We start from the raw sequence: 25,971 nt of genomic DNA on the forward strand, positions 1-25,971 counted from the left end.
CTGACTTCCAAAATTTCATAGTATCATGTCCGTGAGTGTTGAAACAATGTTACAGTGCTCATAAGTCCTTAAAACTTGGAAAATGAAAAGATCTGTTTGCACATCTGTTTCATACCTGTAAAGAAACACAGGTAATGAGATGGCCCTTCACTTTGTTTTCATGCTAAAGTTTCAGAAATGCTACTATTCCTGTTTCTTACTGTAGCATGGTGCACTCACTGGTGCTGTGAGGTTGTAAAGTAATGAGGGCAACAAATTCAATGCTTTGCAGTGATGTACTCACAAGCATTTGTTGTCGTTTCTTTTCCTGTCGTCCAGGTGCACAGTCTTCCTTTCTCTGGAACAAGCCTTACCATTGACTGGATCGGTCGATACCTCTACTGGACTGAGACTAACCGCTCGCTGGGGCAGAGCTCGATCCTCATGATGGACCTCAACCAGGGATACAATTTCTACAGGATCTTAAACAGCAGCATGTCCATTTCGTCTGTCGAGGCTGACCCTTTCTCGAGGCAAGTCCGAACGGTTCTGTGCTCCGTTTCACTTTCTGTTTTACTTAAAGTGTGAACGTAGCAGTACATCCCGGCTGGGCATGTGTGCTAGCGCACTGCCATCATTGTTTGTGGCAGTGTGCTCTTTTTCGTAGCTTTGGCATCTGGCAGATTAAAGACTGGTTCACACTCTGAATGCGGGGTGCTTCTCTGTGATTGTTTACGATGAGAGGACACTCTGGCACGCTGGCATCATCTGTCTGGTAGCCCTGCATCCGTGTATAAGTAGACTGGAGGTTCGCAGTACTCGCGAAATCAAATATATGCACAACCCATGAGAAAAGGTCGCTCATAGCATTGCCAAAACGTTTTTCAGGCCTCTGGCAAAAGAATAAGGCGGCGCAAAAAAAAGTTGTGAAATAATATGCAAGTGCATATTTGCTTGAGTATAGTCTAAGCTTGTTACAACAGACCTGGTTATAACAGACATTTGGATATGACATACCGGTTTGGGAAGTTCAGTTGGTTTTCCTCTACATACCATTGACTCAACTTCATATCTGCATACAACATACTCCTTTTACAACAAACCGATATCTTGGTCAAAATCAATGTCTGTTATGACGAGCTTAGACTGTAATAGCCGTGCTGTTTATGAACTGAGCCCGTGGTCTGCTTTTCCGCGGAGCACGGGGATAGCGAATTACTGCGATTTGCAGGAAAAATGGCAGCGATTTACGGGGTGCAGATAACGTCTTCATGAAAAAATGCTATCTGCTCAGATTGCATTCTTATGCAGAATCGTGCTCTCATCCTCGTGATTCACTTTTTTTTTTTTTATTGAGAATGCGATGAATGGTTGCATGTGTGTTCTGCAGAAAAGTAGATGCAAGGGCCTTGTTCATAAGAAGGGGTTTACTACGATTGATCGAACGTCATTTCATCGAAGCACGCTTTAGAGAACTGGCGCTTTTTTATTGAAGCACGGTTTAGAGAAAGTGGAGCCTGAGCTTAGTGTAGTGCAATGACGTTTATCAAAGAAGAAACGCTGTTTAAAGAAAGCTCTTCTATTTCGCAGTCTGCAGCGGCTCATTACAAAAATGTTAACTCACCTGACCCATCCGTGCACGCGGCTTCGTAGCGGCCGAATTCACCAAAAAGAGGCTCATCACCATTTTCTTTCAACTGAGTTTCTCTATAAAGGGATTCGATAAACTGGAATCGGTAAAACGGCGTTCGCAAAAACGAGCTTCTCTAAACCGCATGCCTCCGCATAAGAAGTGCGGCTATTACTCAAACAAATATGTTATGTGTTCTTTTCTTGTGTATTCTGGCTTGACGGTTATATTTTTTGCTGTTTTGTATTTACACTTGCGTCAGGCCTGTTAAAAAATCCTGCAGTATGTCCTAAGCAAATAAATAAACAACGGATCCCAGAGATTTTGTTGTACCTGCCTCCCAGAGATTTTGTTGTACCGGCCGCTTGTGTATGGGGAAGGAAAACCTGTTCTTCTTTTGTCAACAGCACTTTGATATACACGGCCGTGGCGGGCCACGGCTCCAGGACCCTCATGGTGTGCAACTCGGACGGCACTAACGCGCACCGGTTCTTTGGCAACTCGCTGTCGCCCGGCCTGCCCCGTTCGAGGCTTTCCAAGCGAAGCGGGCACCAGTCGTGCAGCTGCGATCCGCACGCATCCGTGGGCAGTGCCGTGACGCTGGATCGGTCGCAGAGGAGCGCGCCACGGCTTCTCTGGGTCGACGAGTCTCACGGCAACATCTGGTCGGCTGACCTGCAGGGATGCAACTGCACGCTCGTCGTGAATGCGACCGAGATGCAGAATGCTGGTGAGGACCAACTTCGTTTTGTCGAGTGACGCAGCTTTGTAGTGTAGTCGTTGCAGTTCTGAACTGCTTCCGTAAATGGCAACGATTGGCTTCCATATGCTTTGTCTGGAAATATAGATGTACAGTACCGACCTGGTTTATAATTGGTTTGACCTACGTTCGTGTAAATACGTCTACCCAGGTAAAATTTTTGCAAGTGGGACCACTTGAAGTGGTTTATCGAACAGGGACCACTTGGCAAGTGGGAGGCTAGTGGGACCACTTGAAGTGGGACCGCTTGAAGTGGGACCTCTTGAAGTGGGACCTCTTGAAGTGGGACCTCTTGAAGTGGGACCGCTTAAAGCGGGACCGCTTGAAGTGGGACCGCTTGGCAAGCGGAATCGCTTGGCAAGTGGGACCGCTTCTGGAGTTTCAGTGAGTTCAGAATCGGGGTTTGGAATCTGTTTTATTAAAGCCTTTAAATCATACATAAAAATAATGTCATAACATCCGTCACTTATGTATAATACAAAAAAACATTAAATGAACATATGCAGGTACTGAGAATTAACAGGCCGGGATGGTGGCTAGGGAGGGGGGCATAGCACACATAGTTAAAATTTTTCATATTGTGTTGAGGTTAGCAGCTTGGTAATGCCTTGAAGCTAACTTGACACTTGCTGACTGAACATTGTATTTGCTCAAAAACATAGAATTACCCAAAGTGTGAGTAATAGCTCCAGAAGCCGCAAACTCGGCCACAGACTCCAAGTGGACCTCTCGTATTGCAGCAAACTGCGAAACATGTTAATTAAAAAAAATGCAAAAGAAACACCAGGCATGAGCAGAAATGAAGCAGGGTACTTGACCAGCAAACACAAACAAAAAATATTCCCAGTGATAAATTGCCACAAATAAACACACTGCAACTTCTTCACACAAAATTAAAATAATAGACGTTTTTCAGTCACATGGGTTCTATATCTGGCATGAGGGACACAAAATAATGGGACACCTCAACCTAGAGCATGCGAGGAAATATAGGTTAGGCAAAACAAAAATTGTGAAAATCACAGATTTTTCGTGAACACCTTCCAGCGACGTGGAGAGATATCAACACTGCTTTAATGCATACCGGAAGTGTCAACATTCAAGGCTGCACCCTTGTGGAAAGAGGCGCATACAATGATAGTGAAACCAACAAATATACACATAGTCTTACTCAAACAAGAAAAAACCAGCAGACGAAACAGCAACAATGACTAGGATAGAATATTGTTAACTTTTATGAGTTCTACATTGGCATCTCATAATTGCAAACTTATGTGACAGGGACATCATACAATGTAAAAGGTGTGCAAGTGGCATGAAAATGGAAAATGAAAGCTAGTAACTAAAATATAGTAGATACCTTTTTAAACATTCTAATCATTTGGCTGTCACAGTGAGGCACCTGCAATCCTATGAAAGAAAATCTGTCAAACCTTGAATTCTTAAAAACAAATATCACCATAAGTTTTGATTCCATAAAATTAAAACTTTTAAAAATGTATTCACGACTCCAGTGAAACCATAGGGGTCGCGTCGGTCAGGCAAAATGGCAAACGAAAGGAAGTCGTTTTCGTCGTTCAACACGTGAACCACCACTGCAGCGTAAAATATGTGTTATGAAAGCAAAGCGCTTCTTCGACGGTAAAAACCTTCTAGTCGGTGCGTAGAAATGACACGGCGGAAGCATAAAATAATTACTGGAAACAATGTTAGTTTCTATGCTGGCTACGAGAACCAAGCAGTGATAGCAGACGACAGTCTAAACGACCTCCTTTCTTGAGCTTCTCAATGTTGCCGCTACGCGGCGGCGATTTCACTGGAGTCGCCAATAGTCCACATACTGCCATTAAAAGATGGGGTAAATAAAAAAAAATCTACAAAGGTGGTTACATTACATATTTTGCCGCTTCAGGCTTTTGCGCACATCTTGTATCTTTTGGGAGAGGATGGTAGAAATGTTATCGATGGCGTCTGCAACTGGGACCCCAGCCCTCGTGCCCCAGTGTGTTACTGTCTCTGTAAAGTAGCAACAAGCAAATTCAGTCGGGCACAAGTAATGCGCCTATAAAATAGAACATGACTTCACTTACCAATCACAAGAGCGACTTTCTCAGGGGTCATCTCTTTCCGCAAGATGGCGTCGGGCTTGTGGTAGTCTTTTGGGGCTAATTTGCCCCCATAAGTGCGGTCTGCCAGCCCTTGACGTCCCCAAAGTGCCTGAGCTATGTCCTTAGCCACGAGTGCTGGCTTCCGTTGGCCCAAGGCTTTTTTTGCCTGGTGGGCTCCGATAGTGATGCCACTTTTCAGATGGAACTGTGAATAGAAGCAGTATAGACATAAATTAGGGGCAACCTCAGGGAAATGCTATTTATATGCTTACCCTGCCACCGCCTACATCTGTGAAGGGTGCATGGCCTGCAGCTCGCGGATCAGCCACTGAGGAGAGGTGAAGGTTCCACAAGTATGTTTTACCAAAATCTTGTTAACTTCTCCATTAATTTTAAGGGACACTAGTGTCTCACTGATGCAAGTATTATACCTATTGCTGGTGGTGAGGCCAGGACTGCACTCCTGGGCTGGTTGGTCAGTGATAGATGACATCTTAGAGGGGTCCTCGGAGGGGTCCTCGGAGGGGTCCTCGGAGGGGTCCTCGGAGGGGTCCTCGGAAGGGTCCTCGGAGGGGTCCTCGGAGGGGTCCTCGGAAGGGTCCTCGGAGGGGTCCTCGGAAGGGTCCTCGGAGGGGTCCTCGGGGGGGTCCTCGGGGGGGTCCTCGGGGGGGTCCTCGGAGGGGTCCTCGGAGGGGTCCTCAGAGGGTTCCTCAGAGGACTTCTTGGGGGCAGAGCCATCTGACAAACGGCAGGGGCCCTTGGGGGGTTGCTAGGAGGCACCGTTCTCCGTGCACTTGGCCCTGCCGTCGGTTCAAGTGATGTGCAAACTGAAACAGATACATACTTCTTCGAGTCCCTGAAGAGAACAGTACAGCACAGATACCAGGTTATAGATAGACCACTGCAAAATATTGGTTACACGGTGTACACAAATATTCCTGAAAATTAAACTGTGACTGCCCTGAGCATTAAATTACATGGAGTAACTTTCAGTATAAGGTCGCTATCTCCTTACCTTGATGAACTGCCTGTGTTCCTGGCAGCTGAACAGGCCCCCTGGACTCCAGCATCTCCTTAACTAGAACAAATGAATAACCACCCCTTAGTTTGAACTCCCTGGTAGAAACCTCTATAAGAAATTCAACCCAGAGTTAAAAGTGAAGTCACCAAATTATCAATTCGCCAATACCTTTAACAGCAGTATTATGATGCAACTTTCTATTTGACAAAGAAGATGAAAATGTGCACAATCCGTGGTATCAAGAAATGAATTACCTAAAACATTTTCTATCCAAGGCACACCAGTCCCCAAGACTATGCTCGTAAGAATCACAGGCACTATTATGAACATCAGATCACCATATTTGTACTTACGCGTTGCCAACTGGCCATTTATAGTTCCACTCATAGTTTCGACGATATTAGTAAGTTGCGCCTTCTCTCTGTTAACTTCTTCGTAGCGACGGCGCCAGTACCGTGCCTCTGTTCGTGCGCGCTTTAACTCAGAGGCAGAGACAACGTAATCATTGCTGTCGCTGTCCGATTCTGGGGCAGGGCGTGGTCTTTTTCTGGAGACCTGCACGAGAACATGTTTGGTAGATTGCAGGTAAACAAATGTTGAAAGCATGTATGATATGCATATTGCGGCACAGACCTGTACAGCAGAGGCAGCTTCATTTTTCTTCTTAGCATTTTCGAGCTGCTCTTCTAATATCCTCTGGTAAGCAGAACTCTTTGACGCCAACTGGAGAGCCTTCTGTCTTTTTTTGTCTTGTGAAGTCTGGCGGGAGTCCTGAAACATGAAGCATAGAAGTTGCTCACAGAAGTGTGAGAAATTGTTTAAATAAAAAATTAATATTAAAGTACATTCCCCTTTTTGTCATAACCAATTCATATATTGGTCAATGTCGTCCCATATCAACTACGGAAGAGTAATTCAACAAGACCAATTTAAACGCAATGTTTTTCATAATTAACTTTTCCCTCGGGCAATTCAAAGATTTACATTCCTTTTTCTTCAGGCAATTCAAGACTGACATTCCCTTCGTAATTAGAGTCATGCTTTGTTCAATGGATAGTCTTATTCATGCATTAACAATACATTTTCTTAAAAATTGCCTTTATAAGTTGTTCATCTATTTTATTTTCTATATTTTAACACAGGTTCATTTCATCTATTTTATTTTCTATATTTTAACACAGGTCCATTCCCATGATGGCTCTCAGGGAAGAGCCACAGAGTTGCTCAAATAAACAAACTAATAAGTGTCATAACAGAGCATAACATACCAGCTTCGACGATTGCTTCTGAGAAGCGGGAGCATCATGCTCGCTTCCCTCCCCCTGCTCCAAATCCGAAGGGTGAATAATAGCCTTGCGCACCCTTTTCAATGCCCTTTTAGCTTCCAGCTCTTCCTTGGAACCTGTAATTTAATAATAATTAGTTCAGCAGTACTGTCACCATTTCTTGGTATAGTACCTAGAAAGTGCAGGCAACAGAGTTTAGTACTTTCTATGCCAAAGCTCTACAATGTATATATTGTAAATGAAAAGTTCCGCCTTCCGCGAGGACCCGATTTTTGCGAATTTCGCAAAGTGAATAATACGGAAGCATATTTCTCTGTGGTGACAAATACATAGCATACCACCCCGATTCGCCAAATTTCTTGCTCGCCTTGCCAAATTCGCGAAATATTGAGCCCGGGAAAATAAAGTCGGCTAGGGTTGACAATTGAGCTAGTTAGTGATCCATAACAGCAATTTCAAGTAAAAAACGAGGACTGCGCACCGTGTCCCTTTCTTGTCCTCGTCTTTTGCGCTGAAATAAAAGTAGATGCCGTAGCCCTGTATGGCCTATGAGACGTGCGAACTGCACGTCTCGTAGCCTGGAGCGCGGGCTAGCTCGCGCTTGTAGCTTTAGCTGCAGTGCAGTATAGCGGAGCGTTGAGGCAGTTGCAATCTTTTTTAAGCATTCAGCGATGTAGACGATGGACGCCCTATGTCGGACATTAATTACAGCTGGGAGAATGTCCACTAAGCTCCGCGCAGAAACGTTTCTCCGACGTGACGCACCGCATGCATGTGCTCACCACGCTCTTTATAATACAAGGAGTTGTGTGAACGAACATGCAATTACTTACTTGCGAGAAGCAGCACCTGCGAAGAGTAGGATCCTGTATTTTCGGAGTTCTCTAGGTCTTCCCAGTACGTTGTGTAGACACCATTCTTGTCAAAGTCATTTTCATTTAACGGATGGAAGTCCTTAATGCACCGAACGGGCACCACATACACTTTTCCGTCGAACTCATTAAAAAAACGGACCAGCGCGAACATTTTACGTTAGCTAATGCCCGGGCTTTCGTGGTTCCCGTAACGTTTAACTACGTATTTGCGTTCTCCACGCGTCGACATAGGAGACTAGGCCTAGAACTGCTAGAACCAGAAAGCGGCTGTGGCTACGGATTTCACGGGATCGTGACGGATTTGACAAGTTTTTTTTCTCCATCTTGCGATTACATTAAAAATGTGAAGGCAAACGAGGGAAAAAATACTTTTACTTGAAGTATAAATAAACAAAAAGTAAATCTAGCTTTCTGGAATATGTAGACATAACCAGTTTATCCATTCAATTTGTATTTGTCGCAAAATGGAGAATTTACCCAACGAGGTGAATTTACCCCACATGACTCAAGGGCAGGTGGCAAGCTCCATCGCCATCACCGTTTTCCCCAGCTGCCCTAGCACGTTTCACGCTTTTGTAGGCGAATTGTTCGATTCGGCGAAAACTAATGTTTGTCTAAATTTAACAGATGCTATCTGAAGTGCGAGATTGAAAGACTGTGCCTAATCCAGCCAACTTTGGTGTGAACGGACTGGACTTGTGCGTGTTCGATTTGGTTATGCCGTTTTTCCAGTGCTTTCTTTGTGAAAAGAAAAATGAGGCCCAAGACTCGAAAGTGCAACCTCGAGCCCGATGCTTGGGATGAACCTTTGCCAAGGTCAACAGAGTATGAATTAAGGAAAAGGACGCTTGCATCTTCAGGTGATGCTCGTCCACCTCTTGAATTGGGGTGACCCTGACACCTCTTTTGTCAATGCACCGGACGACAGCCTCTTTGAAGATCCTGGTGGTGTTTCAGAACCGAGTGGTAATGCAAGTCCCGAACACAGTGGTTCCACGTTCGCGGATGAAGCTACTTCCTCCAGTTCTTCCAGCTCGCCGTTTTTTTTTTTAAGTTCGTGAGCTCCCCCAGTAATGGAACTACAATGTCCGTGGGCGACGCCCTTGTCCTTGCCATGGACATTGCCATTAAGTATGGCCTAGCATGGACAGCATCATGCAGTAGCTCACAGATTTGTACAAGTAGCCACTGGGATTTCTGTCACTGTTATTGTGAAAAAAAAAATCTTTCTCTGCAGTAAAATCAATTCTATCAGCTAAGAGATGGGTTAAAATTATGCTTCTTGTATTTTTATAACATTACAAACACCAAGTGCTTATCTCTGTTTGAAAGTTTTATGCTCATATTTCTTTGTAAAATATAAAATGGGATAACTGGTGAAACTTTTGTTCTGGTATTCAAACATTTTATAGGTCGCCTCTTTCTATGTTAGCTCAACTGTAACTGAAAAATTGTCCCATTAATATTTGTTGTAAGTTAGATACTATTCACTTTGCCTATTCTGTTTTGTTTTTATTTTGTGAATTTGTCAAACCAAGTTTACTTTTGATATCCTGATTGGTATTTTTACTCCTCATTATTTTTAACTTGTGCATATGCAAGCAATTGTCCGAAAACGTTCCTAACAGAGCTGAATACATATGCCAGTTTTGACCTGTGCAAAAGTTTTTTTTCTTGTAGTCATTGGTCTTTACAAGACTTCTGGTGAAACAGTCTGAAATTGTTTACACCCTCTTGCCATCTTTGAATATCCCATTAATTTCCCTGAATGAGCAGTGGAGGCATCAACCTCAGCTGAGTAATCTACAACCCTGCAGAGTTGAAGTTTTCAAGAAATATTTATGTAGTTGCACCTTGTTGAGAGAGGCATAATCAGCTTGACTTCCACTTGCATGTTTTTGATTAAAAATAATTATGCTCAGTCCAGTTCAGTTAACTGTAGCAAGTCATTAACATGGTCTAGTTGGTACTTACTAAAATAAAAACTGCAAAAGTGTGATGACGAACAACAGAGGTGACCCACAAAATATAGGTTATATGTTTTGCCTGCTAGTGTGGTTTCTGCACTGTTTTTTCTTTAATAATTAGGATACTTTATCTAGTCTGGAAAGGAGTCAAGTGTATTAATAAATTATAGACTTGGCTCTCCAAGTGCATTTTGGAAATAACCTTTAGTACAAAGTGTATGACTTAAAGTCAACTGTCAAATTCTTGGCAGTTGGACTGAACTGGACATCAGAGACCATTTAATTGTGAGTGGACACCATCTTTAGCTGAAGGGAACTATTCATCCGTGAACCATTTGAAGGCAAGTGGGACCAGTTCAGAAACCAGTTGCAGTCCAAGTGGTCACAAGTGGGACCACTTGAAGTCAAGTTGGACCAGTTGTAGCCCAAGTGGTCCCACTTCAGAAACCACTTGCAATCCAAGTGGTCACAAGTGGGACCATTTGCAGTCCAAGTGGTCACAAGGGGGACCACTTGAAAGCAAGTGGGACCACTTGAAATCCCACTTCATATTTTCACCTGGGTAGTCTTCTTGCATTTTGCTGCTCAAAGTTTGGTGAACAGACTGTGCATCCATTGTCCTACTTTTAACCTTTGATGCCATCCGTTTTTCCCTTTTCTGTGGTAAGGCTTGCCACCGACTTCTCTGACGGCCGACAAATTGTTCATCTACTGGTCCAACTCATCGGCTGGTAAAATCTACAGCTTTGACAAGGCAACCTCGGAGGTGGTTTCCAATGCTTCTCCCGAGAATTCCGACTCCTATGTGCATCAGAAGAGACGTGTCACCTCGGAGACAGCCAGCGGCATTCGTGGCATCCGTGCCATCGGGGACCACTTGCAGCCCTATCCTGGTGCGTTGTTTAGACTCTTAGAAAGACGAGTATGATCATTATATGCAAGATGAAACATATGACTGATAAACACGAAGACACAATTTTTATGTTTTCTTAAATAAGTAAATATTCCTGCGCTTCCCTTGAGCTTTTTAACCTCCAACTAGCATCAGTTAGTGCTATTGAAAAACAAATATGACATCTTTGTTGCTGCTAGATTTTGGCAGTAAGGCCCTGGTGTAACAAAGTTACTAGTACTACAAATTTCCAAAACATTGTGTACAAGTCAGTCTACTTAAGGGGGACACTGGCTAGAGATTTACCTTCTAATTACTTAAGTGATCGGTATAAAATTTGCAGGGGAGATTTAACATCAGATGTGTATTGTGCAAACTTTCAGCTCTCTAGGACAATTTTACATACCTCCACAAGATGTGTCATTCTTCGTTAAGAAATCTATCATATGCAAATATGAAGCTATTAAGCACCATTTTGACTGCTTGAGTATATATAAAGTGGGAGATGTGGGACTTTGGGCTACCTAGTTTTGATAACTCAAATGTAAACATTTCAAGAAGAGTTTTTGCCTCTAAATATGAGATGCATATCTATCCTATATCAATTTTTGAAAAAAGGTTTTTCTCAATGAGGACTTCAACTTAAAACAAAATAAAGTAGATAGCCCGATTCCCCAGTAATTTTCAGTTCAGAAACATTGAACTCTTTTACTTTGTTACCGCCTCACAATCTGTTGAAAATATTTAATATCAACAAAACTATTTGGCATATGGTTATCAAATTTAGTGTAAGGGTGTATAATTAGTTTCTAAAACCAAAAACCTCAGATTTAAAAAATGATTTTTTTTTAATTTTAAATTTAGGTTTGTTTTTTTCTTAAAAACAAACACCTGATGTAACAAACAAGCTTTGCAAACAGACATATTTATAGGTAGGTTGCCAACAATTTTCTATTAGGCACTGACTTGCAAAGTATTTCTTGGCAAGATTACAAATATTTTTTTTTCTTGCAGTGGCTAAGGGAATTGGATACAATCTTTGTTTGCAGAAAATGGGGGACAGGGTGAATAGGTGCAAATGTGATGATCAGTGGTTACTGCCAGGATTTAAGCGGACTTGCTCGTTGTCACGGCAGAGGAAAAAAGTGGGAACTCGGAAATAGTACTGTCGAGACCGGTTATAACGTAGTCGGTTATAACGAAACAGTGGCTACAGCGAAGCGATCACTATTTCCCATTCCCTTTTGCACTTCGTTATAACCAAAGTTGGTTGTAAGGAAATAGCGGATATAGTGAAGTGATTTCCGATTCCCGTTGACTTTGATATAACCGGTCTCGACAGTAACGGCTGTCAGTTTATAAAACTAAAAATACAAGGTCCTTTTTTTCGTACCTGAGAGCGTCTTTGTGCTTTTTGTTTTGTAGATGTCATTTGTTTGGCACCTCCGCATAGCGTTGTGCCCCCCACGCTGCTGTCGGCTTCCTCCAATGAGCTTGTTGTCAAGTTGATGATGCCCGCCAGGCCTCCGGAGTGCAGCAAGATTTCTCTAGCCTCCATCAAGTACACCTTGTTCTACGGAATCATCACCCCCGACAATGTGTGGCAGTGTGCCGAGTCTCTTCACGGGTGCAGGACGCTGGTACGTCTTTGCACATGAATCTGAAAGCATTTCATTTTTGGACATGCTTGGAGTCTATAGATGTCCATCCTTGTTGTTTATTCTCCCTTAAACCTTTTAAAGTGGATTGAACTTGTTTTCAGGTGAACTGAGCCAAATTATGTTGCTGAACTATACTTTACTATTTTCAGCAGTGCTCAGTGGGGATACTCTTGTGCTCACTTCATGCTCTGTCAGTGTTCTATCAGTGCTCTACTGCATGTGACACTGCCTTTTCCTGCATGCACACAGAATGCAGTGCATACTTAGTGTTGCATCAGTGCTGACAGTGGTGCTAATGCAGCGCGGGCTTTTTGTTATCTCACCGCTGAGATAACATGCCCTGAAAGGCTGTAAAGCAGCCTTTCAGGGCATGTTGGGGTCAATCTTCACTCTCTCGTGTTACGTCTGTTATTGTTACACGTTACATTTGTTAGATATACTAATATTTAGCATTTTATGCGTGACGGTCAATTTTTTGTTAGATTCCTCGGAAGCTGCAAATTAAATCTCCTAAGACCCGCGAAAATTATGTTTCACATTTTAGGAAACCTACAACACGACCGTTGTCCTGAGTAACCTGTCGCCTTTCACAAACTACACTGTGAGGGTTGCTATGAGCAACTTCTACAGCATTGGAATGTCGATCCCGGGTCCCGATGCTGTGTTCCAGACCTTGGAAGGAGGTAAGGGAGAATCAGAAAGCTTCTGTATAACAACACACTTGTCCAAGTCTCTGTTCTCCACTTCTTTCCGTTGGTCTTAGTGACAATGTAACAAAACATGCCATAAAAGCACGTAGTATATGTTGTTACTCTGAATCATGTCTTGTGTTGTTACTCTGAATCATATCTACTCCATAGTTTTTATTAGAGGTGTGCGAATATCAAAATCTTTCGAAGCGAATCGAATCGAATAATAAAGGTTACGAATCGAATCGAATCGAATATTTTCGAATACGAATAGTAGTTTCAAATAAGGAGATATTGGAAAACAAATATTTTCTATTTGATGTGAATTAAACAAGAATGCTTAATAAAAACACAACTGGAATTTTTTTTCAACAAACGTTTATGAAAAGGTTACTTTTATTGCAATAAGAAAAATGTCACACATGTGACTGTTAAAAAAAACAGATGAAAAAAAGATCAGTCAGTAAAACACCATTCCTTGAGTGAGGTTGGAGAACGTAAATGAAAGTGCAAAAGTGAAGGCGGGTCGGCAAGCCACAACGCAGTCGGAGATCGCATCGCGGACGAAAGGAGGCACTTGAGCGTAAATGCAAGTACACAAGCGGGGGGGGTCCGCAAGCCGCAATACAAAGTCGATGATTGCGTCTCTACCAGAGGAGTGCAACTTCCTATACCGCCCATGGAACGCAAATTGGGAAACCCTGGGAGGCCGCAGCGCCATTTGAATCCCCTGGTATCTGGTGGCTGTACTAAAATCAACATGGCGGCACAGCGAAACCAAAACCGAAACTGCACGGCAGCGCCATTGTGTTTGGATGGATGGGCGGTAGCTTGCGCCACCTAGATTTAAAAATATATATATATTGTAGCTTTTTTTTTTTTTTTGCTTGGTTTGCGCGTTGCTTTGCTAGGCTTCTGCTGCTTTGCGGCTGGTTTTCGCATTTCAGTGCTGGGTAATGTGCGTTGAAACGCACACAAGCCAGCACTGAAAAGCGAGACCAGCAGCAAAGCAGCAGAAGCCTAGCAAAGCAACGAAAGTGACACATACACAAAAAATATGCAATGCTTGTCCTTTTGCGTTCATTTTTATTCAAAAGACAGTAGAAAATACAGACGAAATTTCTCACTATTTTGCACACAAGAATCAAAGAAATGAACAACAAAACAGGATAAAACGTTAAGGTTACGTGCGACGAAAGTGATATGCGTCCTTGCAAAAACACTTCGCTAAATTTACATAAAATCTCTAGGTTCGTGATCCTTTTCGAGCTTCTTGGCGTGTACTCACAAGCCTTACGCCGTCCAGCCACAGGCGTGGAGCCTAGAAAAAAAAGTTGAATTGCTTGATTGGTCATTACGTGCCTGATAGGGTCATACGAAAACAGCGAGCATTTTCTGCGCCTCCTTTCGAAAAACGGTACTTGGAGTTCAACACTGCGACACTAAAAACTTGTGTTTCCTCTATTTTTCTTCTCCTTGACTTAAATGACTCCACGCCAAATTGACAATCATTTCGAATTTGATTATATAAGTAAGCATATAAGTAAAGACCGGCGACGGTGTCTTGCAACTAAAGGATACTAAGCAATGAGGTCAAGAAAAACAGCTCAGCTCTTTGGTATTGAGTCTTCATCGGGAACCTGCATTCGTTTTTAATATTATCACTTAAATTTAGGAGTGCGTCACTGCTAAACGAAACGGGAAACCAGAGCGGATCGCTCCATCGCTCAGTTAATCGAAAAATATTTAGGCTCATTTTCACTCCTCGCGAACAGACGCGTGAATCGCTGACAACAATGCCAAATAAACAGCTCACAGCAAAAAGATTCCCATCTTTTAAAGTGAGCATATGTGCTCGATCTTGATATGACACAGAAGTCTCCAGTAATTTGACAATGACATATTTCTCGCGGCGAGTGACGAGCAACCCTGAACAATGATAGGATTTGGTTTTGTGATTGGAAACCATCGTAGCTATTGCCCAAATCAAACAATTAATACTCACTACCACTGCGACAGTTAGGTTTTGTTGCAAACATCTAATCAGAAACTTAAGCAAGAGAAGACCAAAAGAGCGTACCGCACGTCCATTGGAACTCGAAACCATTGATATCCCGGCTTTCGACAGTCATTGTTTCCCCACTTGGCACATCAGGTGGTGTGGCGATGACGAAAATCCATGCTTGACCACATTACAAAAACAACGAGTTCCCACAAAAAAGAAAAGAAAGCCGCGCGCGCACGAACGCGGCACGAATCTTGCGCCGCGACGCACTCCCAGAAGCAAACAGCTCTCCCTCCGACTCGCGTCCCTCGCGCGTTCTAACGGTCCACCGACTTCCCGGCGCCAGCGGCCAGCGCATCTCGAGGCGAGAGGTGCGGGTTCGGAGAGAGAGAAAGCGCGCCCAGACACGTTGAAAGAGTGAAAGAGAAAGTTACGATAACAAGCTTCAAAGCCATTCACACCTTCAAAACAACTTCACTTTTATTTCGCTTCATTAAATATATGAATCATATTTATTTAAAACAAAATATTAAGTGCCAACACCCGCTGGGAGCGCGGCAATCGGAAGCAGTTTGCCGGACCGAACGAACGTCATAAGTATACGCGGCCGGACGGAAGTAGCCGAGAGCTTCACCCCACTGTCTCTACTTTGTGCGATCTCTTTTTACGCTCGTGAACGCAACCACGTGAACGTAAACGGAAGTACACAAGCGGAGGCGGGTCGACAGGCCACAGCAGAGTTTCAGATTGCACGATTGCACTGCGCAACCGCACTGACTATCCACCATCTCTTTCCGTGTGCAATAGTTCTGTCCATAGAGGGCGCCACAAAGATGCAATAAATTAAGAATGTTTTTTTTTTTTTGCCCGGGGGGGGGGGGGGGGAAAGTCTCACTTTTACCAGTGAGAACGGGTAGAAATAAATAACAAAAGGAGTACTGGCAAACTGATGAACCGGAAAATCAAGCGGAAAATAGCACAAGCCAAATATCACCGATAGCCGAGGTGAGCCATAAATCCATATCCGAATCCATAGCACCTTGGCTACTGTAGTCACTGTAGGTACGAAATGACGAATATATGGTTGTGCTACATTAAAAATGAATGTGGACAGAAACATATACAAGACGTCTCGGGCGGACGCCCGAAACGTCGTGTGGTCCGTCGCAATGATGCATGTGCCATTGCAAATCGTAGTCCTTCATCCTGTCTATCGCAGCGTTTGCGCCACGACCACTTAGCCAGCTCTGCAATCCGGACATCACGGCAAGCAAAGGACAGATCGCGCTACCGCGTGCAAATATTTCCAATCCTTCATACAAAAAAAAAAGACACTTAGGTTGGTTGTGTAGGTTTGCCAAGCTTGAAACCATACTGCGCAGTCCAAAAACAAAACAGAGAACTCGACCGCAAGTTGACACTAATCAATGAGTTCCGCGTTATTCGTAGTTTTCGAAGTATTCGAAGAACTCGAATAGTTCGAACAGCGAAAAGGCGAAGCGGATCGAATCGAATAGCAAGCATTATTCGCGAAGTATTCGAAATTTCGAATATTCGCACACCCCTAGTTTTTATCCATTCAAATGGACAGATGGTAATTTAACTTGTTTGAAGTTGATAGAAGTAGTAGCTGTGCCATTTATTTTCGTTTTTTTCTATTGGTAACTTAAATGCATAAACAAATTAAAAAGGAAACATAGCTAAAGCCAGGTCGATGCTTCAGAGGGTTTCTCACATTTACTCATAGAAAAGGTATATTCATCCAGTGCTGCGAAGGCACTTGATTAAAGTGTGGATGATGTGGTAGTATAACCTAGATACCGAGTTCAACATCGGTTCCTAAAATTTGGCATGTCAGTATTCTCTGCAGTTTTTATTTTGTAATTTGCAGATGTAAATGGTGACTCATCAGGTTGTTGAATGCAAACAATAAAAGTTTCTAGAACTTATTTAGTATGCAGCTATATCATAAGATGTCATTGCCCAATCTCACAAGTGACTTGCAACAGTGGCACAGCCAGAAGGGGGGTTAAGGCTCAAGCCCCTCCGAAATTACAGGAGGATGCTTAAGCTTCGCCTTTAAGAGTGGAACGCAATAGCTAAATATATAGACCCCCGCTCATTCCCTAGTTGTGCAAGCGTGTCTGTGTGGCCTAATCGGTAGTGTGTCGGCTTGCAACGGAAGGGGCGTGGGTTCGAATCCCACCTCTGTCTAATATTCTTTAACCCCTTAAGTGGCAAATTTTTTTTCCAAAAGTAACCTAAAAGTGCCATATTTTTTTTTATTTTGAATTGTTATTCCTCTAGTATTACACATAAAATTTGAAAAGTTTATTAGGCAAAAATCAGCGGAGGCGAAAAAAATATTTGCCATCTAAAACGAATGCTGCCATCTATGATCAGCGCCGCAAAACTATTCGGACGAGCCGAGCAGGGCTACTGAAAAAACCACTGGACGAGCTGAGCTCGTCCACGGCATTTTTAACCAGAAGGTGGCCGACGAGCCCAGCTCGTCCAAGGCACTTCAGGGGTTAAATTTTTTCTTTAAGGCAAATGAACTACTTTATAAAGTGAAATAATTTGAGACATGTGGCAACCTCTAGTTTGCTTTAAATGCCACGTTTCAATCACTTTCATTCCACACGTGACGTCGCGTTTCAAGTGAGCGTTGTGGGTTGTTGGAAATTTCGGCGCATGGTCATGTGGCTGTGACGTTATGACCCTATCGACCAATCAGGATTTTTCCGTCCCACAGACTCTGACGCCGACACCGGATTTTCTGCGACACTAAATCGTTAACGCTGTCGCGTTAAAATGCAGCAGACCCTATATGCGTGCATGACCCCTGCCTCCGCTCCTGAAGTGATGGACATCTCAGCCCCCACTGCAAAAAATAACTGACCAGGCCACTGGCTCACAGTCTTGTCAACCGAACCTAACTGATCTTTTTCTCAATTAATTTGCAGTCCCCAGTGAGCCAATCATGGTTCAAGTGGAGCCTGTGACTCCAACAAGGATTGCGGTTCAGTGGCGGCCGCCCATCAAGCCCAATGGCCACCCGATATCCTACGAGATCCGCTGGTTTCAAGAAAACGCGAAGAACAAGTGGCACTCCATGTCCTACCTATACTCTTCTGAAGAGAAGAGTTTGAGCTACAGGATGCTACTCAAGGACATGGCACCCGGAGTGGAATATCACATTCTGGTGAGGCGATAAAGCTTTGAATAGCCAGCTGAACCCGCTTATGACCAACTTTTATTCATTCATTCAGTATTTTATTACTTGCAAAGAAACATGTACAGAGACGGGCCTGCCAAAGCCACGTTGGGCTTGACTGGCAGTGCCTGGCAGCCAGCAAATTGAACCCTGCTGACATACACAACGCATCTGTAGTAGAGTATTAGTAGTTGACTGTAAAGGATCGTTTACACGGTTGCGTTTGACTGCGTTAAGACTGCTTGCGTCGAACTGCTGCTATGGCGACCCTTGCGACGAGCCAACGGGGAGGTGCTGTGTTGCACGACGCAACACAGTCGACGCAGCTATGTGAATGAGCCTTAAGTGTAATAACACACACATAACAAGTTATACACGAGATTTCAAATGTTTTACAGCCATAGCTCTTATGGGCTTTTTACACCACTTGCAATGGCTTTCGCTGTTGATGTTGTGATTGGCGTTGTAGGGCGTCCGTCGTTAATGTTGCCAGATCCCTCAAAAAGATTACCTGCCGCCCACGGGAATTGAACCTGGGTCTGCTGCGTGCGAAGTGAAGGCGTTACCACAGAGCTATGCCACAGCATTAACAATCTGTTTTATAGTTTTTGTAGTACCCAGTGTCCGCTGCATGCGCTGCCTGAAAAAAATAAGAAGAAATAGCCGATAACAAAACGCCGTCGTAGCACTGTCAGCGCCAACTGCTTGTGCCAGGAGACGCGCTTTCATGCACTCCGGAACAAAGAAGAAACAAAATCATTCGAAACAAAATGGTCAGACATTCTTTTCCTGGGCGCTTCTGTTCACGCACCTAACGGTCCATGAGCGCGACGCCAGCTCCCAACGACTTTGCCACAACTTGTCGCAGCTGTCGCTTTGACCATACTTTGGATTAACACAGGGCTGCTTAATATTTTTTATGAGTATGATGTGTGAGTGGTATAGTGTGGGATCAGACAAACTCAAAACCAGAGGCTCATATAAACTTCGGAAAGATGTCAGCTGAACGTAGGAAGATGCAGGAAGAGAGAGAGAGACAGAAAAAAGGACACACTGCTGGACTAGCAACCATTTATTGAAGACAAACCTCTTCTTCCACACCTGTTAGTTCTGAGATATGAAACTTCCTTCCTTGTCGGCTATCTTATCATCATTTTTGTATTTCGATACTCCGAAGGTACCTCCTCCTTCGTCGGCCTTCTGGATCGTGGTCATTGTTTCCGTTCTTTAGGTATTGTTTCCCGCATGGGGTGCTCCTCGCAGGTATACATCTTTTCTTCGGGATTCAGCGCGACGAAAGCAGCACTCCCGCATCTGTCCTTTTTTGTGTTAATGGCCGAGGCCTCTAGAATTTCTCTTATGAGCTGTTTTCTGTGTCTTTCCACAATGTTGATATGGTGGAAATCAGGAGCACATTGGCACACCCGACAGCGTCCCGGAAGATGGCCTGTTGCATGCGGGACGGCTATCCAAGCAAACATGAAAGACCTATGCATCGAGGCCATCTTCATCCTGTGTAAGTTCGCCGTAGATGAGCAGATTCGCAGGTGCCTGGATATCATAATCTCAAGCTTCGAACCAAGCTGCCCGAGACTTTTTTTTATTCACAAACTTCTTGTGAACCAACGCATACGCTTTCTAGACCTCTCCTTGGAGTTTACAGCAAACCATGTGTGCTGGATGTATGAAGCAATTTCCTTGTGAAGGATTCCTTCCGTATAACCCCGAACATTAAAAAAATGTGAAACGAGGAATAGCCACCGCAGCTCTTGTCTTGACACCAAAAAGGCCTTGCCCCCACAAAATGGGGTGCAGTTTTAAAGTGAGGCTCTCTCGGCTTCAAGATTCTGGATGCACGAGCACACTCCAGACACCAGTGTGTGAAAGCATCTGGAAGAATGTACGGCGCGAACCGGAGACAGCAGCACAAACAACAAAAAAGAAGCCTCCTAAACCCCCAGTGGTGGTGAACTACATCAACAAGTTCACACATTGCCTAGAAAAGGTTGCTGACTGTCAAGGAGTTCATGTGGCCTACTCGTCCCTCAAAAAGACCTATGCCATGTGCCATAGGGTGAACTGTGAGGCCGACAACCACAAAACAAACACCTGCAGCACCGCACATGGGACACATTAAGCCTTGTATGAAAAGAAATTCTTGTACGGTATTTTACTGCCGTGTGGAAAATATTACATAGGCTGCAGATGTATTAATGACCGCACCAGGGAACACGCAGTTTAGTGAACGCACTAGCAGCAGCAGGTCATCTTTCAGGGCACTGTAGGGCGTGCCATGTGCTCCCGATTTCCAACACATTAACATCATGGTAAGACATTGAAAACTTCTCGGGAGATAAATTCTGGAGGCCTTGACAATTCACGCGAAGAAGGACGAATGCGTGAGCACTGCTTCCATTGTTCTACATCCTAAAGAAAAGATGGATACCTGTGAACAGCACCCCATGTGGGAAACAAAACCTGAAGAAGGAAAATGTAGACCAATGATCCAGGAGGTGAATGAAGAAGAAGGTACCTCCTTAGTATAGAAATACAAAGATAATGATAAGACAGCCATTGAAGAGGAAGTTTCATATCTTGAAACTAATGTGTGTGGAAGAAGAAGAGGTTTACCTTCAGTAAATTGTTACTAGTCCAACCAACCAACCAATCAATCAATCAATCAATCGATCAATCAATCAATCTTCTATTTGTATAAAATGAAAGGGGGAAATGCAGGAGGCATGCATGACTAGCAGATATAGGTCTATAACCCGTAGGCAGGGGTGCATACTAGCCAACCTTTTGAGTACACAAGGAAATACAATTATAAATGAAGAAGGATGAAGTTTAGATTAGAAATGAAAATTGAATAAATTTGAAAATGAAAGGAACGATGTGACTACAGGTGCAGAAGAGCATGCGAAAGACTTTTGGTGAAATCGCCAAGGTTGTCAGTGGTCTGAGGCAAAGGCGGGCGCGTGCACCCAGGTGTAGAGAGCTATGTGCCCACAGCTGACGGAAACTGTTTTCTGTGTTTGACTGTTTGCCCTTTTATTTTTTATCTCTCTCCGTGTATTTTCCTAAGTTCAGCTGGCATCTTCCAGAAGCATGAATCACCAACTAGCTCAGATACAAGCAGGCACAGATAAAGTCAAGGATTGTAGGTGAATTTGAGTAAAGTGTTATAGGGGAATTTTTTCGATTTACACCTAAACTTGTGGTCGTTGGCATTGCAACCACCAGCCAAACATCTTGTCATTCGTGTGATTTGTGCATGTCATATTTGTTTTTTTTTAAATAGTTTTCATCATAAGTTGAACTTACTAATGTGCTGTTAAAATTGTCCACTTCTTGAAGAAACTGGAGTTGGCAAGTTAGAACAGGTGCAAGCAAAGTGAGCAAGAATAGAAATTTAGGTTTTTTGTATATGTATCGGAATGCCTTCACGCTTAGGGGTACTCCGGCGATTTCTTCATGGTCCCCGATTTGCTTGAAATTTTGCTAAACTCGCCAAACAACATCGCCAAAATAGTATCCCAAATATTAGGTCAAAATAACTTTTTTTCACAAAGTTATTGAATTTACAATTTTGGTCCTCGCCGTGTTTTTCAAACTGAAAGTCTCTACTTGCAACAACGAAAAAGAGACGTCATTGGAAGTGCCGGGGTTCACTCTTTTGACTGTAGAATTTGTTCCCAACTGATTCGAAGCAGTTTCATGGTGTCAAATGAATGCTTTGAAAGCTCACTCCTTGATTCTATTTTTTAGACTGCTCGCTCGGCTGGCAAGCTTGCCTTCCACTGACGTCACAGCACTGAAAAGTGCGGGTATATTTGAATGTTGGTTTTTGCATCAACTTCATTTGCCGATTTCGCAATAACTATTATGAATTTTGCGATACTAAATAGCATACCGGAAAGGGTAAAGGCCGGGGAGTCAGAAAATATAGTTAGTTGAGGTAGCTCAAAAATCGCAGGAGTACCCCTTTAAGCCTGAGAAATGGATACCGGCTACTCAGTCTGAAAAGTTATGGATGCTTGGAGAAGTTCTGGAATTGCCATTGAATATTTTCAGGAATGACGTATGGGAATTAATATCAGCATGAGGGCTGTAATGATTTCATTCTCTTTTCTCAGGTACGGGCTTACTCCCGGGGAGGGGACATGCACAGCGACAGCGAAACGAGGTCTGTGTCGACGTACGAGCTTCCAAACAACCTCACTCTCGCACGATCAACGTCGCGAGAGATTGACCTTACCTGGACGGCTCCTGGGAGCCACGTCATTCTGAGTCACAGAGTGGAGTACCTGAAGGTAAGTACAGTTGGCTCGCAGTAATTCAAACTCGGATATTTCATAGCTCTGGTTAGTGCAGACTAATTTCAAAATTTTTATCCCGCAATGTTTCAATGTATTCATTAGCTGCTTAATTCAAGGGCGTTTTCGTGTAATTCATACTTTTTGTTCTTGCGGCCCTTTTGAGTGTGCTTCTTTCCGAGCACCGGTGCACTGCAGAGAGGCAACACCCACCGAGCTTGCTTTTGCGGTTGTTGCTTCTCTGCAGTGCACAGGGCACACACGGGCTACGAAAACGGGCACCTCGTGGAAATTTCCATAGCAACTTGCGCGAATGCTGTCACTTGGTGGCATGACATATGTCCACGTCACACTGTTTGCACAAGCTGCTATGAAAGCTGCCGCGCTGTGCCCGTTTTCATCACTGATGTGTCCCCGTCCTAACAGTCCATATTAGACACTTCTTGGCCTGATGAACAAACTTAATTCTGTTTTGAGTTGTCACTTGCTGTCTAAACAGTCCACGATAAACAACATTTTTGAGAGATAAATTAACTTGTGCCATACATTTAACAAATGTTTTATGTTTGCATACCTGCTTATGATCAATAGGCCTATGTCGAGGAATCATAAAATAGTTGCTTTGCATGTGTAGCCCTTCATATGGCCAAATCATAATTTTATCTTGTAATATCATATTTCGTGACATCCCCCTCACCCCTGCCCTTCCCCTTCTCTTTCACTGCCCAGCTGCACCCTCCTGAGCGCTGCACTCTGAGCAATCCGTTCCCCCCCCCCCCCCCCCCCCCTCCCTCCGCCCCATCCTTGTGACGTCACTGCTTCCTGGAGTTTAAATTAAAGAGAGTCTACTGTAGTTGTGTGCTGTGATTATATTGCTTGTCATTTATATGTCATATTAACCTGAAAAGTCGTAATTAGATCATCATCTTTTTTGTACTTTTGGCTTTGGTATCCACGAAGTTGTTATCTTAGTTTTCTTTGCACAGTCATCGAGAGATGTTGCTGTCAAATTTTCTATGTTACAGGCATGGAACCTAGAACTTGACACTTCCTTTGTTTGCACAAAGCAAGTTTAAATGCATGCACACACTTTATTAAGGAATATGGTTTCCAATAAATTCTGCACACTTCCCACCTGAAGTGAATGTGCTCCAAAGTGCAAATTAAGTACATATTTTGAAATCGGGCAACATTGTTTGCAGTAGTTTTCTTGCTATAGTTTATGAACTGTCTGCAAATACTTGCAAAATATAGATTACCAAATTGTGTTCTTGATAAATTCGAAAAAATGCATTAGCATGACTCTTGAGAAACGCCACTCATATCCCCCTTTGGACGATGCTAACGCTGACCTCTTCACTTTTCTGATTTGGCTTTCTCTTTTGCTTCCTCTATTTTTTGCTGCCCTCTTTTTGGCTTCGTTATGGAATCACTGTTAGCGTTCCCCAAAAAGGGACATGTGTGGTGTTTCCCAAGGGTCATGCTAACGCATTCCCTAAGTATCCACCAATGGATCTTCTTGTAATATTTTCCGGCAAAAGGGCTTGCTGGCTGAGCCCCAGCCTCTGTTGCATGCAGACCCACGTCGGCTTGCCGCTTCTTGCGCCGCATTTTGGCCAGCCGAGCTAGGCGCTGCTTCCGCTCCTCTGTCTCAATCACACGCCTTGCACGTTTAGTAGTGGCATCCGCTGCTCGACGCTGTTTTCACTGTTCTCCGGTTTTCCATGTGCGCACTGGCTTCTGCTTCATGAAGTTGCCTCCATCTCACCTTTGTCCTTCACTACTCACCTCCTCTCAACACGGCATGCTTCCCTTTCCACTGGTTTATCCGCAGACGGATGGCATAAGCCTTTTGCTGTCAAGGGGGTACTAATGCTGACACATTAATAATGAAAGGAGAGACACACTGCCTTGCCTATTGTAGAGCTCTTAGCCTTACACGTTGCTATTGCCATACAGTGTAATTCTAAGCTCACAGGGTTGAAGTAGCAATGCGGGCAGCAGCTCCTCTCCCGCACTCGCACGTGTGGTTCGTACCTAGGCTCAACAAATGCTGATAACACTGCTTTTTTTAACTCTATGCATTCAGCCCAGCACGTCGGAGTGGCGCTACTTTACCAGCGAAGCCACGGAGCCCAACCGGACCTACATATACCCACTGCGCAAGCTCCTGCCGAAGACGGACTACTCGCTACGGATGGTGCTGACGTACAGGAGCTCGCTGAACGACACCTTTCCGTGGCCCCGCTCCGGGCACTTTGCGTTCCAGACGCTGGGCGACAGTCCCGACCGGACCAAGAGCCCCGGCGTGGTCAACCTCGGCCGAGACCTCTACCAGGTCGAGTGGGAGGAGGTGCCGCGCAACGGGGGAGAGGTCCTTGTCTACGAGCTACAAGTCAGGTGAGTGTGCGTCTCTGCGCAGCAATGCTCCCGTTCTGGGACGTTTTTCGTTGCTGTAGTGTTGAGGGCATGGGGGCAGGAAGCTTCTGGAGGCCAAAACGGCAGTTAGTCAGCCCTCCTTTCCGTCCAATAGCGTCTCTTGGTTTTGGTCATCGTAGGGGCGTGTCCCTCCACACTTGGCTACACCTCTGGGGGCGTCATGTAACATCCAGAGGTAAAAGCCACCTATGCTCTCTTGCCCCCCTACTTTTGGCAGGAGCTGTCACGCGTTGATTCCTTATTAGGGACGACTTGCACTACAGACTATTTTTCTTGGGAACTGAGGCGTCCGTATTAACAGGACGTGACTATACTAATTTTGCTTTAAATTTGGTAGTATTTTGTTTTAATCTGAATTACAATGAGTGTTTTATACCTTTTGCATAACCCTGCTTGAGGCAGTCTTGAATGTTAGGTGTAGTATAGATAAATAAATTTGCCTCTAAGTTATTATCATCTTGTCTTGCTTTTCAGGACTGTGAGTGAGGTCATCGAGCAGCAAGATGACGGTAGCACCCAGAGTGTGCGGCAGGAGTCAGACTGGATCACGGCCTACAACAGCACGAACAACCACTGGATCATCCGGAATCTTCCATCGCAGAACCAGTACGTCTTCAGGGTTCGGGCCATGAATGAATATGGAGAAGGACAGTTCAGCGCCGCCAGCGAACTCTTCCTGCTGCCTGAAGCTGGAGGTAATCTGCTCTGCCTACCTGTTTTGTTTGCTATTTAAGACTACATACACTCTGTTTCTTCTTATGTCCAAGTGCTACCTATGCTACGAGCCAGTGGGGCCAATCAAGCGCCTCGGAAAGTGCGAGGTCATGGCATTCTCTGTGTTTTTATGCATGTTTAATCATCCGCCGATCCAATCGAGTGTGAAGAATGCGTCGTGACATCACATTTTTAGCCCGTGCACGGAGTATCAAAAGGTTCGCTCGCTCAAGCTGTTGCTCGAGATTGTATTAGAAACTTTTCCTTTGAGGCACCTGTGTACTGCAGGGATGTGGCCGATCCCTGACATGTGTGTCTAAACTCTGGGAATAACATTGCCCTCTAGCTATTTTGAGTGAGTGCAGATGTAGATACTGCATAAATTAATGTTTCATGTATATTTTCAGTCACT

General features: G+C 44.1%; 2 protein-coding genes across 3 annotated transcripts in view; one reads left to right on the forward strand and one right to left on the reverse strand.

The window, feature by feature from the left end:
- LOC120846180 (proto-oncogene tyrosine-protein kinase ROS) overlaps positions 1-25,971 on the forward strand; it is a 614,259-nt gene that overhangs the window by 570,255 nt on the left and 18,033 nt on the right. Inside the window, exons 25-33 of the mRNA XM_042291966.1 lie at positions 319-512; positions 2,017-2,339; positions 10,295-10,519; positions 11,944-12,158; positions 12,724-12,862; positions 17,840-18,078; positions 22,227-22,403; positions 24,496-24,806; positions 25,320-25,540. Coding sequence (XP_042147900.1) covers positions 319-512; positions 2,017-2,339; positions 10,295-10,519; positions 11,944-12,158; positions 12,724-12,862; positions 17,840-18,078; positions 22,227-22,403; positions 24,496-24,806; positions 25,320-25,540 — 2,044 coding nt within the window. The remainder of the gene's footprint in view (positions 1-318; positions 513-2,016; positions 2,340-10,294; positions 10,520-11,943; positions 12,159-12,723; positions 12,863-17,839; positions 18,079-22,226; positions 22,404-24,495; positions 24,807-25,319; positions 25,541-25,971) is intronic.
- LOC120837570 (proteoglycan 4) lies at positions 4,814-8,061 on the reverse strand. Of its 2 annotated transcripts, XM_040207025.3 has the most exons (6): positions 7,618-8,061; positions 6,767-6,900; positions 6,132-6,269; positions 5,852-6,053; positions 5,493-5,555; positions 4,814-5,304 (listed from the first exon to the last, which is right to left on the reverse strand). In XM_040207025.3, the coding sequence occupies exons 1-6, from the start codon at positions 7,808-7,810 to the stop codon at positions 4,880-4,882; spliced, it is 1,155 nt and encodes a 384-aa protein (XP_040062959.1). In that variant the 5' UTR covers positions 7,811-8,061; the 3' UTR covers positions 4,814-4,879. The 2 variants fall into 2 exon arrangements, with proteins under 2 accessions (XP_040062959.1, XP_040355637.1); XM_040499703.2 differs by having other exon boundaries at positions 5,852-6,269.

This window comes from Ixodes scapularis, unplaced genomic scaffold (genome assembly GCF_016920785.2).
Source record: "Ixodes scapularis isolate PalLabHiFi unplaced genomic scaffold, ASM1692078v2 PGA_scaffold2__306_contigs__length_199485367, whole genome shotgun sequence".
Lineage (NCBI taxonomy): Eukaryota > Metazoa > Arthropoda > Arachnida > Ixodida > Ixodidae > Ixodes > Ixodes scapularis.